At 36.1% G+C, this 16,510-nt stretch overlaps 1 protein-coding gene across 1 annotated transcript in view; it reads right to left on the bottom strand.

Annotated features, from left to right (window-relative positions):
* Nucleotides 1-16,510, bottom strand: part of ADAMTS6 (ADAM metallopeptidase with thrombospondin type 1 motif 6) — a 290,816-nt gene that overhangs the window by 66,156 nt on the left and 208,150 nt on the right. Inside the window, exon 15 of the mRNA XM_045794264.2 lies at nt 2,230-2,332. Within this exon, the coding sequence (XP_045650220.2) occupies nt 2,230-2,332 (103 nt within the window). The remainder of the gene's footprint in view (nt 1-2,229; nt 2,333-16,510) is intronic.

Below are 16,510 nucleotides of genomic sequence, written 5' to 3'. Positions count from 1 at the left end.
TTTGTTCTAAGAGAACAACTAAGTAAATTTAGGAAGGTCACAGCATACAAATTTAATATACAAATATCTATGTAGTTTTAGATACTAGAGCAAGCAATTGAAAACGATATATTTTAAACTTTTATTTACAATAGTTTCCAAAAAATTACTCAGGAATAGATTTAACAAAATAAGTGTAAGACCAAACACTAAAACTACAAAACACAGCTGAGAGAAATTAAAGAAAACATATATATATAGATAGATATCTATATATATACCATGTTCATAAATTCACTATTGAAGTCAATTATTAAAATACTGTCAATTTATCAGTTCCCCTTTGATTGATCTATAGATTCAACAAGAGAGCAATCATAAGCCCAGCATGTTTTTCTGTAGTAATTAACAGTAATTCTAAAATTTACAAAGAAATGCAAAGCACTTAGAATATCCAAAGAACTCTTGAAAAATAGATAAAAATTGGAGGAACTTACACTACCTGTGTCCAAGACAGTGCATTTAAAATAATTCAGTCAGTGTAGTGCTAGCATAATATTGCTACCATTTTATTTCTTTGCACATTGTGCACATTTCATTGTGCATTTATAAATGATCAATAGCACATAGAAATGTGTTCAACATAATCAATGATCAGAAAATGTAAATTAAAACTACCCTGAGACATTATTATACACCTACCAGCAGAAGACTGAAAATACCAAAAGTTGGCAAGGACGTGGAACAAACATAACTTTCATATGTTGTTGGTGGGAGTGTAATATGGTACATTATTTTGGAAAAACATCTGGCAATTTCTTTTAAAACTAAACTCACACCTACACAATTGCCCAGCAATTCCACTCCTAAATATTTACCCAAGAGAAATGAAAACATATGCTCACAAAAAGACTTGTACAAAAATGTTCACAGCAGTTTATTCAGAACAGCTGAAAACTAGAAACAACTCAAGTGGCCAGCCATCAATAGCAGAATGGGGAAACAAACTGGTTATTACAATGGAATGCTACTCAGCAATAAAAAGGAATAAGGTACTCATACATGCAATAACATGGATGAATCTCAAAAACATTAGGCCCAAAACAGTAAATATGACATGATTTCACTTAGATGAAGTTCTGGCACCAGCAAAACTAATCTACGGCAAGGAAAAAAATATCAGAACAGTGGTTGCCTCTTGAAAGAAATAGGTAGAGGCAGCTATTGGCTGGGAAGGACTGTGAGGACTATAAGAATTTTGGAGGTACGGTAATGTTCTATATGTTAATAGGGCTTTGCAGGTGTATGCATGTGTCAAAACTCAGGGAAAGTACAGTTAAGATTGTGCATTGCACTGTACACAGTCTAACCTCAAAAACAATGAATAAGTATTGAACTGTGGTTAATGTTATACGTGTTGAAGTATGTAGAGGAAAGTATAGCAATGACTACAATTTACTTGGACATGCATCTAAAAAATAAATGGATTAATGGCTAGAGAGACGACTAGATATGTAACAAAGTATATTATAATGTGAATGGTAGACTCTTATCAATGTAAAATTCTTTTAATATTGCTCTGTTGGAAATTTTTCAAGGTAAGATATTAGAATAAAAAACAAACAAAAAAAGTTTTTTAAAAGTACATTCAATTTCTCTATGAGAAAATTTTAACAAAATTTAATTTGTATTTTGGGAGTACAAGAAAACTTCTGGTGTTTACTGAACAATTAGTGTTTGATACATGCCCAAATTAAAGGGTAAAACTGTTTCCCAACACTAAAAAAGAATAATAATAATCTGTGGGAAGATCCTTGGCCTTTGACCAAGAAAGAATACAGGGTTTCCTAGCCACTTTTGAGTTGATTTATATTGTTATAAGTTGTTTTCAGGGTGATAATTCCAAACAGTCAATGATTATAAATGATTATAATGTAATGTCCATATACCCCAAAGAAGTCTCAAGAACTGAAAAGCATTATTTGGAATTATATCCTTTCTAGGACTTTTGTACCTTGTTAAATAGAATTAGGTTTTTATAAATGATTTCTGATCATTTTTACTAACATAAACTTTATTATAGGGAAACTTTATAGTACTGTAAACATTATCCTGCTTTGATTTGCAAACACTATTTTTAGTGTTTCAGTATGTGTATGAATGCATGTGTGTGTTTGTATGTATTTATAAATTCTTTTATATTTGCAAAGCTCTCAAGCATGATGAATGCTCTGCCAGGTTATACATTACCTCCAGTGTAGGGTTTCCAGTTATAATACTTTCCACGGAAAGGCATATTGTCAAAGTCTGCACACTGTTTCTCTCGAAAATCTCGGGCCCCCAAAGGACATGGCTAAAATAAAATAAAATCATAAATGGTATGATTGTTGAACAATACCAAAACTAAGGGACAATGTCCCGAAAATTAAAATTGCCTGAACCCGTCACATTTGCCCACTGCCTGATGCGGTAGTTATAATTCTGGCATTTACTTTACATTTACTTGTTCTACAGCAGTATTCAGACTGATGTGTCTGAATTGTAATCTTAGCCACAGAATGAATAACTGAAGTAATTTATATGAAATTAAGTGTTAGTTTCCTTATAACTTTATATTAAGATGCATGTCACAGTCCACTTTGCAATCAATCCATCAGGTACGTCCTTATGAACACACATAAAAACTAGATGAAGAAACTAAAACACAAAATTTCTTTTGGTAACATTATTTAAGGTCCAGTTGCCACAGCTACTCCCAGCTCTTTATTTTAAGGAATCAAGAGGCAGGTTTGTAACACAACATTCAGCACTATTAAGTGTGGTTTGGATCCCTACTACTATAGCTGTTTACTGTCTAGCCTTGACAAAAACCATATTTTAAGATGTGGAATGAACTGGGCAAATGCTAGGCCTCAAGTCTAAACACCTTCAAATTCAAGGAATTTGGAGTTACTAGGATTTACATTTAATCTATGAACATCACAGAAAATAAAATCCTAAATTGGTTCAAAACATGTGCATGTGTTGGGTGGGGAGGAGAGAAGGATGTTGAGAGGGTGAAGAGAAGGTTATTTGTTTTTAAAAGTTTGGAATGCTTCTTTTACCTGAATTTTTTAAAAAAGGAAAATCTTGCCAATGTAGCTAGGTCTAGATTCCAAATACCACAGGCCATCCTAAATTCAATCTTTAAGTTCACAAAGAATTAAAAGTATAACATTTCACAGTGTTTGAGCAATATGACCTAATTTGACTTATCTTTTAGAGTTCTGCAGTTCTAGCACCTAAAACAATCACTGCTTTTGATACACTGACAGAAAAAAAATCCCCCACATATGGAAAAACAAAACACGTCAGGAGATAAAATTCCTAATTGTGAATAAATGATGAGTATATTAAACTCTCAGAGATCATTCTAGGACTTTTTACTACCCTCCCTTGGATCTCCACATTTACTTTATACAGTTTTCTGAGGTCAGTATATTGTAAATGGTCCCTTGCAGCATGTACAAAAATAAAAGAACACAATGTGCAAATAGTCGCATGGTCATCATTACTTCCTGTATATTGTGGTTCAAATCTCTACCATATCAAGTCCAAAGCCTCAAATTCTGAAAACAGTGCCAACAGGTCTGCATTCCATTGTGAGCCCTGTATTTTAAAATAACTTCTGCACATTAAAATTCGGCACTGCAATATCAAGCCTAATGATTCTGCTTGTCAAATCATCCTTCTTACTTGTCTTTAAAAAAAATGAAAAATGACTGTTTACCATAGGCTACCTAGTGCATCATACAGACAGACACACCTCCGGGGTGTTTTGTTTCACAGTGTGTTAATCTTTGGATCAAAGAAAAGCCATTCTAGCCATTTTCAGGGAATCCCGTTCAAGGATGAAAGTTGTCAGCAGCTCTGCCATGTAGCAAGACTAGTGTTTAAGCAAACATCATCAATTTTTTAAAAAATACAGTTACTGTGAACTCTAACTACAAGTTTTCAAATAATACTTAAGTATTTGTAAAGCACCAACCACTTAAATATTCATCCAGGCATGGCTTTCAATCTAGTTCGAGAAACCAGAGACAAGTGGGAGAACTGCAGCACTGTCTCAGGAGGTGAGTACACAACAGCATGGCACAGGGGGCCTATAGGTGCTGCATAAAGGTAAAAGATCCATGTGTCACATGATTAATTAGGGAAATATTGTGGAGAAGGAAAATCTTGAGTATATTGCAATTACAAGTATTATAAATAATTATCCTTTATAATATTATAAAGTATTATAAGAATTGAGCTAGTTGAGAAAATATTTCTAGGGGGTTAAAACTATTAAGAAGGAAGACAAAGACATGGGTACAGGAAGGAGAAGGTTGTATGTTGGGAATAGTTGGAAAAAGGCCATCCTAGATGAAAGAAACTTATGAAATAATAAGAGGAGATGACATTTCACAGAGAACCACTGGAACATAAAAAAGCCCTGAATTAACAAACTAAGGCATCATGAGGACTATTCACTAAAAACAAGCAAACAAAAAATCTCATTCTTGACTATCTTGTAATGAATATCCTAAATACAGGCAAAGTTAAAACAGGAGGATATTACAGTTTAATAAAGCACTTGGATAACATTTCATAAAATTTCTAATCTATACTCTTTCCTGTGATAACCACTCAGGTGGTTATTATATTATATTATATTATATTATATTATATTATATTATAAACAATGACAACAGCTACTTAGCATTTACTAGGTATTTAGCAAGTACCCGCTCTGTGGCACACTACTCAGAAGTCTATAGATGCATTATCTATTTAATCTCTTTCAACACTCTTAGGTAGTTTAATAATCCCTTTTACCGAGTACACTGGCTACAGAAGGTTGCTCAGTGATAGTTTCAGGGTGTAAGGACACTCCTTCATCTGAATGGGAGTTTCCTTTGAACTCTAAATACTACAGTAATAGCATAAAATTTTAGCTCTGTGAATATATATGAAAACTTAATAGGAGTAACCTGAGTTCCTATCATTTCACCTGCAAGTTCTTTTCTTTGCCAAACTTTTTCCTCATTTATAAAACAGGAGGGCTAAAAGCAAAATTCTGGAGTATGACAAACCTGAATTCTGACTTGGTCTTTTATTTAACTCATGGCCTTTAGCAATGTACTTAATTTTCCAAGCCTCATCTATAAACTGGGGATAACACTAGTATTTACCTCCTAGGTGAAGATTCGTGTGAACTGTTTAGCTCTGTATGTGGCTTAGGGCAGAACTGAATAACTATTAGCAGCTGTTCTGGTGTTGGGTCTAGGTACAGGGGAACAAACTCTGCAAGCTCCATTTCCCAGGCTTCTGTGTCTGCTGACTTCTGACAATGGTTCAGGCAATGAAGGCACTACTGGGAGAAGCCAGAATATTTCTTTTTCTTTCTCTCCACCTCAGGCAGCATCACAGGCAGAAGTAGAATCTCTTGTGACTCCAACTTCAGGTAATAGCACCACACTTACCCCATCCCTCCATCCTCTGGCCCTATCCTGTGATTCTAACTTCTGCTGTGTTAATTCCAGCCCCTAGACTCTGATAAAACTACCTCCTCCCTTGGTCTCCCTGGGAGGAGTGGTGGCATCCTCCTGCTGTTGCTGATCTATGGGCTTGTCAGCCTCTTCCATCATCTGTGTAACCAATTTTTTTTCATTAAATTCCTTCTATTTAAATATCCAGAGAGGTTTCTATTATTATGGTTGGAACTTTACTGATACAACAATCAAAAATAATAATAATGATGATGATGTTGATGAGGTATTTGGGAGACTGAATAGAGATTTATTTATTGCTATGTATTATTTTTTTGCAATTTATTGGTTAAGGGCAGAGGCTGGCCAACTTTTTTGGTAAAGGGCCACATAGTAATATTTTAGACCTCGTGTGCCATACTGGGTCTTTGTTGCAACTCCTCAACTGTGGCATTATGGTGTGAAAGAAGCCATAGACAATATGTAAATGAAATGTCAGGTCTGTGCTCCAATAAAATTTTATTTACAAAAAGAGGTGATGGGGCAACTTTGGCCCAGGAGATGCAATTTGTCAACCCCCTGATTTAGGATGTTAACATAATAGATACATATGACCAGCAGCACTGAAGAATAACCAAACTCAGTGATTGAGTCAAAACAGAATCACAAACTTCTAAGAAATGTTAGAATATAATCTAATGTGCATAAGATGCTTCTATTTCCTCTACAATTATCCCCAAAGTGGTCATGCAATCTGTACAAGCGTCTAGAGAAATATCAAATACTTTTTGGGCAGCTGCAATTACTATCAGGTTCTTTCTTACTTTTAGACCAAATCTGTCTTCCCTATAACCCAGGGGTCTTGCTCCTTTCTTCTGGATCTACACTGAACAATCTGATCCCTAAATGAAAGCTATCTAGACCTTGATGGCTTTCCTATGGGCACATCATAACCTTATCATTAGTCCTCTTACTTTTATTTTATTTTATTTATTTATTTGACAGAGATAGAGACAGCCAGCGAGAGAGGGAACACAAGCAGGGGGAGTGGGAGAGGAAGAAGCAGGCTCCCAGCAGAGGAGCCTGCGGTGGGGCTCAATTCCAGGACTTTGGGATCACGCCCTGAGCCGAAGGCAGATGCTTAATGACTGAACTACCCAGGCGCCCCTATCATTAGTCTTCTTAAAACCAGCCACCAAGAACTGGACTTAAATGTCTTTCTTCTATTCAGCAAATGTGTCACATATGATGTAAGCTTGAGATAAAGCAATAAAACAGAGTAGGTCCCTGCTTTCAGGAACTCATTTTAGTTGGAGGTGAGAAAGAAGAAAAATAAAGCAGGGTTAGGGGATTGATAGTGAGGTAGAAGGGAAGTTGTTTTAGAATAGTATGGTCAGAGAAATTCTCTCTAATAAGGTGGCCCTTGAGCAGAGAGTTAAAAGAAACTGAGGGAGTGACTTACACATCAGTGAGAAGAGTGAACAGTAAATGCAAAGGCCCTGAAACAGGAGTGTGTTAAGAAGGTTCATAGAATGGCATGGAGGATGGAAGGGCTTAAGGAAACTAGCAGACTTGATCCCACGCTTTTCTGTTTCTAGAATATATCAGTTAGTGTTCTGTTTTCCTGATTTCCATGTTTCCTTCAGTGAATGCTCTGAATTTGTGTTGATTAGAAATTAACTCAGTAGGAGTTGTATATTCTCATTCCAAAAAATAAGAGTGATCCAAGAAAAGAGTAATTTCTTAAGGAAAAATTATGTAAAGTATATTTTTATTTTTGTATTTTTAGGAATAGTAGAGAGTTTAAGGCGTAATGCTTTTTATATTGCTTAAAGGTAATAAATGCTGACACCATGGCACAAGCAACCAATTTTTTATGTAAAGCCTGACAGGTTTTCAGCCTCCTAGTGTTAACACTAATCAAGCATCCTCTCCTTATAAAAAGCAACCAGCAGGACCCCACATAAATCCAGAGGGCAGAGCTGCAGGTCTCAGCATTTTTAATCTTAGTATTTTCAAAGAAATAAAAAAAAAATTAATACCAACATCTTTATCAGCACATTTTTTTTATAGAGATGTGTATGTTAGCACATTCTACAGACTATCTTATGCTTCCAAATACACTGTTTAAAAGCATCTCCTTTTGACTAAACTTAATACTTTTTATTGGTACATAAGTCTAAAAAAAAAGGATAATTCATTGGGGCATAAAAGTTGCTATAGAAAGAAATCTCAGCTTCCGCTGACAAACTTTGTAGTGGCATTTCTATTACTGGGTTTCTAATCCTGGTTTTGTCCTAAAGAATAGGGTGACCTTGGCAAGTCGCAGAAGCCCTTTGTGCCTTCTCTCTTTCATTTGCAAAATACACCCAAAATGCCACTTAACTTCAAGAGAAATACATCCCAAAATGTCTTGCAAATGAGGAAAATTCCATAAATACTGTGTTATGTCTTACGTGCAATAAAGTATGAGAAGAAAGCTGAGCGTGAAAATTCTTTTTCCCTTCGAGCCTTACATCGGAAACCGGGGATGTACTGTATGGTGACTAACATAATATAATAAAAAATCATTAAAAAAAAAATTCTTTTTCCCCTTTCCCATTCCTCTCTCCTTGGTAAAGGAGATAGGCAGGCTGGAAGGATACAAGGATTCCTCCGGCCTCAGGTAAAATTGCAAATGAGCAAAACTGGCATTTTATTCTCCTACTACTTTTCTCTTGCACTTTCCACCTTCTGCTGCTTCTTCCTTTCTTGCTTCCACACTAAATGCACTTTTGCTTCTTCACTATTACACTAGACCACCCTTCAACACTCCCCAAATTTAACTTTCTTCTTCCTCTTCAGGATGTCAATATATTCTTCTGGCTATACCCTATTAGTTTCAGAAGCATAAGTGGAATTTAAATTCCAGCCCCTGATCTGCTTAGCAAGTTACTTATTTGACATAGGACTGTGAAGAAAGGACATTTCTATTTGTTCACCCAAACAGGCATCACTTTCTAAGTCACACAATGACACAAGGGCTAACAAAGTCCGTGTCTCCACACCTTCTCTTAGAAGTTGCAAACAAAATTCCTGATTTCCTATTTATCAGGTATTGTATGATTATCTCATTAAAGTTAAATGTCGTGTCCAATGAATCATCTCAAACAGTTTTGATTCAATCTTATCTTTTCTCTACAAAATGGTTTCTGATTTTTTTTGTAGTTTTTCTGAATATTTAAAGAAAAAGAAAGAAAAGCCTGCTAAACGTACATTGTCCAGGCAAACCACAATCTAGCTGTCATATTCGATACCATGATCTTCTGTGCAAGTTTTCAAACTTAAATCTATTTCTGTGTAGCCTCAATTTAACTAAAATGCTATCTATCCATAGCATAACCCTTTCCCCTAAGCCTATGAAAATGTTAAGCAACAAACATTCACTTTGTAATTTTTAAAACATCCCTTTTAAGGACAAAATGAACAAGCAAGTTCTATTCTGTGCTTAAAAGCTAGTCCTTATTTTTCAAAACACGATGCACACCAGTTTGTACTAACCTAAAGAAGATTAATAACACTTGATCCTGTTACTTTTTTGCCATAATAATATAATAAATATTATATATAATATTCATAAAAAATCCAGTGTTTGATACATATCTGTTTTCTAATTATAACTTGGGACGCGGTTAAAACACTGTTAATGGATCAACTCTGTACCTTGTTATCACTTACCCCACACCTCTCCCTGGGGGCAAGGTCTGTAGTTTCAGAATGTTCTCAGCTATCTGGTTCTGCTGCAGGGTAAGGTTAGACTGGAAGTAAGACAATGTCAAAGGTGACCAAACTCTTTCAGAGAAGCTTACCTTGCCACACCCACCTCCCAAGGGCTCGTCTATTAAAAGAGCACTAAATCAGTACTCAGAAATCCTGAGCCTGACTCATCCCTTCCATGATACTAGCCTATTGCTTAGCTTTAAGTCCTCATTTTAAAATACTTTTAAAAAAATACTCGTTCTTCCTCTTTATAAAAGTGATTTGAAGATATAATGAGATTATGTATGAAAGTACTTTGTAATCTTTGTAATCCGCTTTGAAACAAAAATGTCTGTAATATTAACTACACTGTATTGAGTACAGATTAAGTATTAGGAAGTAGCACTGGATGTTCTACATGTGTTCCTTCTTTTGATTTTCAAACAACCCTGAAAGTTGGATATAATTATACTCTACATAGGAGTTCCCTGAAGTTTAGTGAGATTAGGTATTTTGCCAAGACCAACTAGCAACAAGGGTTAAAGTCAGCATTCAATTTAAGTCAATTTGAATCCAAAAACCATACTTTTTCCACTACAATCCTACTTTGAAATATAGGCTATACTTCTCCACAACCAAAGCAACGTCCTGAAGAAGAAAAAAATTGCAGAATAGCATGCCCCTCTAGAAAAGCTGACTGAGAAAATACCTAGGTACTATACAACCTATGCTTAGTTTTTTGAACAGACCACAGATGACCTAGAAACCCTTCTGAGTCCACAGTTTTTTAAATAGTTTTGATGTATAAGATAAAGGAGGAAATGCGGATGTTTAAGATGCAAGACAAATATGACTCTCCATCCCAGCCTGAGTGAAGTTTAGGTATTTCACTAGAAGCTTTACCCTAGTTGAAGAGGTTGCTTTTAGGCAACCAACTTGAACAATGGAAGCCTGAGTAATGTAGAAGGGCGCACAGTGACCCCCAACCCCCAGGCTGAATACAAACAGCCCATTAGGCAACCCACTTCCAAATATCCATAAAAGCCTTAGCTGACCCATGGGTTACTTACACCCAGACCACGGGCACCAAAAAAGGAAAATTCCATACGTTGCCATACCTCCTCACCTTCCCTCTTTAACTACAACCCCCCACACTGCCTCTTGGCAGACAGTCTGCTTTGCTGTCCTGCCCACCTCTCCCTTCTGGTATATTCAAAAAACTTCTACCTCCTTTGTTCTGCCTTGTGTGAATTCCTTGACTACCAGCGCTGTTAGCCTCCATCTGATCTGGTCACCCCACACTAGTCACATTATCAAGCGGACACACAAATCACAAATAACATACAACAGGAAAAACAAGGATTTTTTTTTTTTTCCTTTGGTTTTGGAGAGGAGCTAAGCAAAAATAGGAAATTCTTTTTGGAAGGTAGAAAGGTCCCTTTTTATGGCATTATGACCTCCATAAAATTCTGATCTTCAAACCAAAGTATCACAAGAGCCATGTCTATTATCTATTAGATTAGCTTATGATCCCAAATATTCTATTGTAGTTGCTACTTTAATGGTGAGACCCAACTTCATCCGATTCTACTCTGTACCTATAATAAGAGCTCCTGGTTTCTCAGTAGCTTCAAGATGAAAACCATTTTAATTTGTTCCTGCTGTAGCTATTGTCTTTACATGCTATTCTGTCCTAGAGACCATCATATGGGTATTAAAGAAAGAGTCCTTGTCTAGTTGCTTCTGAAGGCTTCTGGGGTGACCAACGATGATCTTGGGAACAAACTGCCTGTCTAATACATCCTAATGCAGATAATCAGCTTCAGAGTCTAACGTGTGAATACCTCTGGCCTCTAGGCTGATTAGGTTGCTCTTGAGACTGGTCAGGCCAATTTTACAGCTGGATACAATTTTCTGACCTATTTTTAAATTTTTAAAGATTGAGATTTTTTTCTTTATAAGTTGCCTCTTCTATCTCTGGGGATCTTTTTCTTTCCAACTGGGGTAAATGGGACAGGAAATAAAGGGAACATTGTTCCCTTACTACTGGAGAGCCCTTGTCTTTCTACCACTCCTCTATCCTTCAAATGCCTGTGGTGGGAATTAAATCAGCACTGGGGAGGTGTGGCTGTCTTGCTTTTGTGCTAGCCACTTTTTAAGACTATTTGGCCTACAGTTTCCCAGTTTTAATTTTTCCTCTAACTTAAGCAAAAAAAGTCTGTGTGCCTTGCAAATTTCAATCTGATTCACCAGTGTGGAGAGCCCTGTAGGAGTATCAAAACTTCAAAATATAAAGTGGTCCTTTGTGATATATCTCCTTTTGTCGTGGCTATTAGACATTATGAAACTTAGAACTGATAGTGTTTGCTTGTTTACCCAGGCCTCTAAGAAACTCAGAGTAAAATGTGTGACCAATCTTAATATGCAGAAGGAACTTATGGTACATATTTTAAGGTACTGATCCCAACTTATTATTTTCCTTTTCCTTGGGATTTTCTAATTTATTCTATTTTTCAATTATGATTTTAATGAAGTTAATTCAACTCTAATCAGAGAGTAATGACTAATAGTGATAAATAATTATGATATGTAAAAACATGAGAACTAAGTGGTAATCCATAGTACTAGCTGGCCCACTACAGAAATGAGAAGGTCAAGACTGCTATACCACTTGAGAAAATGACAGGCTATGAGGAATGGGTTGTAAGATCTTAAAAGGAATATTAAGTAGGCTCTATCAAACACGTGTGAATCAGACTAACATCTCCTAGATTTTCTGCTTTTCTTTTTCCTTTTCCTTTCTCTTCTTTCTTTTTCTTTTTCTTTCTTTTGAGAGAGAGAGAGCGCACATGTGCCTATGTGCAAGAGCTCACAAGAGCAGATGTTGGGGGTAGGGGGCTGAATGTGGGGGGAGGGGCAGAGGGAGATGGAGAGAGAGAATTTTAAGTAGGCTCCACATGCGACTCGATCCCAAGACCCTAAGATTATGACCTGAGCCAAAATCAAGAGTTGGGCACTCAACCAACTGAGCCACTCGAGAGCCCCATAGATTTTCTATTTTTTATTATAATGTGCATTCTAAGCATAAATTCAATAGCATAGAGCAAACCTCTAAGATTCATAAATGGGTGCTCCTGCCATTTGACTGCCTAACATGATCTCATTCTGTGCAATGATTTGAAAATTCTTCTAGGATCATTTGAATTTATCCCTTATTCCCTGTTTAAGTCTCAAGAAAAGCTCTTGGATCACAAATGACAAGCCAAAAATGCTTATGAATTGTTTCCTAGTTTTTGTCAAATTGATTTTAACTAATTGTAAAAATTTCTCTTAGATATTATTTACAGTGTCACTAAATACGATGTGCACTAAAAACGATGTTAAAAACGCACGAAGGCTGGAGGCTGATCTAAAAAGGCAAGTATATTCTTGAATCCCTTAAATTAGGGAAGCTCGTACATAACAGACACCCAGGCAATACAGGGCAAAAAAAAGAATGTTTAAACAATTGTACATTTAGAAAAAAGTTCCAAGGTTAATTTAAAGAATATAAACACGATAGCCCTATAATGCTTCCATAGTAACACCCTTTCTATGCTTACTGGAACATACTGAAGTTTTCTTGCTTGCATAACTCAATCTCAACTACAGTTGATTTACTCTTTATGATTTAACATTAAATTATCTATCTTATAGTATAGTCTTTGTAATAGAAACTTTTAGAATAGATTTTAAAATATAGGAGTTTCTACTCTAATACAACACATACATTCTTGAAAAACCTTTCTGTAAAATTACACAGTAAAAATAACAGGCATACGAGAAAAATGTGTTAGAGGCAGACAAATCAAAGACAGGACACTAACAAAAACAATAACAATTCTAATAAGATACGAGCACAGTTTAAAAAATACATGACAAGTTCCTAACAAGGGAATAGTGGAGTAAACACAGGACTTTATCTCCCTCCCACCCCCAAAAAAGTGAAATAAGTTAATAAGCAAGGGTTGAGGATGCTGAGTTATAGAGACAAGAGGCCAATGTACAAAGAACAGGCAGAAACACATGATAAGGAGTTCTATGACAGAGCATAAGGCCAAACTGCCAAAAAGGAGAATGTGGGATGAAGGGTCATCATATGCACTACAATTTTCCTCTACCATTCAGCTGTATCAATGTGACATTAGCCGCTGTATCACTTAGCGGCAAAAAATATGGCACAAAATGTCTCAATCACTTATGAGCTAATTTGTGTTGCAGAGGTAAAGTTGTAGTAGAACAGATTATACCAAAACTTTAAATTAGCATATTATTTCTAGATTTTTGTTGAAAGAATAAAAATTTAAAATATCTCAGCGAGTCAACTCAGTGCCCAGGAGAAGGAGAACTCTCAGAATGGGAAGAAAGTATGGTTAAATTAATGGGTCTGGTACATAGTGAATGCTCAGTAATTGTTAGCAGCAGTTACTACGCCTACTACTTGTGTTGCTGCTACTTCTACTAGTAAAGATGGGAACTAAAAGAGCTCTGAGCAGACATGTGTGGTGTACCCAGGATCTATCACTCTTACTTTATTTCTAACAGAATTCTGATTTTTGACCAGGAATCTACCTCTCAGGAAAGGTGATCTTAACCTCATTTTAGGGGCGAATTTGGATTAATCTAAACCAACTATGGTAATCCCATTCTTTTTGCCCATGACTGGTTTAAAATGGGTATGTGACCTCCAAGCCAATAAAATATGAATGAAGTCGGCCAAGGGAACAAGGGAGGAGCTTTGGGAAAAGCCTTCCTTACAGGTAGGAAAGAGACACAGTAAGTTTATCTTGTCTCTTCCTCTGAATATTATCAGGGCAAAGGAAACTTAGGTGCTCTGATGCTCCACTAACATTTTTGAATTCCCCTTTCTCAAAGAATTTGACCTTCAGGAACTTCCCTCACTATCTTGTCAGTTACTTGCAGATCTTAAAGTGATGTTTTAAAACATTCTTATTCAATAATTTTTAAAAAGAGTTCTGTCAGAATGACTTACTCAGTCATTACCAAAAATGGAAATATTCTACATTTATTTCCAAAATGATCTAAGATTGATTTGCTTTGAGAATTTTATATATAATATTTACAGTGTTCTTTATAACAATTATTTTTCTACTGCATAGCTAGACTCTGTGCTCCGTGCATAGCTCGGTGCTGTCCAACATGGTTGCCATGAGCAACATGTTGCTATTCAAATTTAAATTAATTAAACTTAAAAGTTTTGATTTTCATTTACACTAGCACATTAGAAAAAAAATTTTTTTTAAATTATTAAGTAGGCTCCACACTCAGCATGGAGCCCAACGCAGGGTTTGAATTCATGACCATGACATCGAGACCTGAGGTGAGATCCAGTCAGACACTTAACTTACTGATCCACCCAGGCGCCCCAACACTAGCTACACTTCAAGTGCTCAAGAGCTAATTTGGCTAGTGCCTACCAGGCTGGACAATGCACATATAGAACATTTCTATCAATGAAGAAAGTTCTCTTGGACAGTGCAACTAGATTATGTGTTCTGAAAGTTTAAATTTTCATATATTAGATTATACTTTAAATGTCCTCACCTTATAAACTTATGCTCAGTTTTATTAACTTAGCATGAAAATAAATTTCAGTGTGGTAACTGAATTGTCTCATATTCTGAACTAGTAGAGTCTAGATTTGTGAAAAAAATTTGTATTTCCATGATATAGTTATGTTAATTGTATCATTTGCTGGAAGCAGAAACAGAAGACAAAGCTGGTAATAGAAATGTCAATCCACCAATAGCAAGTTCTACAATTTGAGCATCTAAAACAAAGTTCATGAGTAAAAAGCAACAAGCCTGATATGTCTAGTAATTTTTTTCTTTTTTTTTTACTTATCATACATTATTCACATTATGGTACCTATTTTGTTAAGGTCAAAACATATGCCTGCCCCTACAATTACATAACAGAAACACATGTGAATTGAGACATGGGTTCGGGTTTCTTACTCCTACCTAACAAAGTCTGATATACAGTAGATACTCATTTATTCTACCATTGTGTAAAACCTCTAGTCTTCTGAAATTCATGCTATTCATCCAAATCACTATCTGGCTTCATCATTCCTACTAAACTCATCATGTTCATTTTCTCTCATTTATTAGAGGGTCTGACACCTGTCTCAAAGTCCAGGTTTTAACATCATCCTGAGTGACCTCAACATCTGCATAGAAGACTCCCCAAACTCCCCAGCCTTGAAGATCCTTGAACTCCTTCATCTCTGCCCAAAGCTAGGCATGCATTCCCTTGACCACACTGCAGATTTGTCATCATCGAGAATAGTCTCACTTGTTATATATGAAATTCAAGTGCTTTCCATTCTCTGATCCCCACATCTTCTATCTCCCTCACTCTGTTTCTCCTACTACATTGGTTCTTCAATTTTTATAGATTTTTGAAGTTAGGCCCTTAATTTTCTCCTCTTAGCCCTCTTTAGACTTCACTGTCATTCCCAGTGCATAGTGCATGGCTCAGCACTTCAGTCATTCCCACCAGTATGCTTAAATTCTTTCTGACCTGTTTATTGTTCTGTTGCAGTCCCACCTTCCCCAACCCATTCTCACATAAAGTATAAATCTGAGGCTAAGTTTTTGAATGGTGTTTTACTGCCTCCAGGTAAAGATCATGCTGTTTAACCTATAAGCCTTGCACTTAATTTTCTCTCTACCTAAAATGCTTTCATTGTCGCTTTCTTCTTTTCTGGTCAGCTCCTATTTGCCCTTCATATCTTTATCTTTCTATGGGAAGAAATCCCTAAATCCTTAATTAGGCTATGTGCCCATTTTATGTGCTTTTATAGCATCCCATACTTATTCTATCATATCATACATTAATCACTCTGAGTGGTGATTTTCTGCACTTAACTGATTTCCCAGGAAATTATAAGATTCTTGAGAGCAGAAATTGTCTTTCTCGCTCTAGAACAGTCTGATATACAGTAGGCACACAATGGTTTGTTGAGTGAATGTCTAAATAATGCTGGTAGCTTGAAACGATCGTTGTAATTAAAGCTACATGTTATTACTTCAGGATGCAAATGTAACATAGAAGTAAATATGATCAATAAGTTACAGAGGATATTAGAAGTATGTACGGGGGGAAATAGAGCAGGATAAGGAAGATTGGGAGTCTCAGGGCTGTAGGGAGTAGGGAAGGTTGCAATTTTAAATACAGTATTCAGGCTAGGCCTCACTGAGAAGGTGACAGTTGAATAA

This window comes from Ursus americanus, chromosome 5 (genome assembly GCF_024610735.1).
Source record: "Ursus americanus isolate L20-20 chromosome 5, mUrsAme1.1.p, whole genome shotgun sequence".
NCBI lineage: Eukaryota > Metazoa > Chordata > Mammalia > Carnivora > Ursidae > Ursus > Ursus americanus.
Note: the sequence above shows the minus strand (reverse complement) of the source record. Positions and strands in the feature narration are given on the sequence as shown.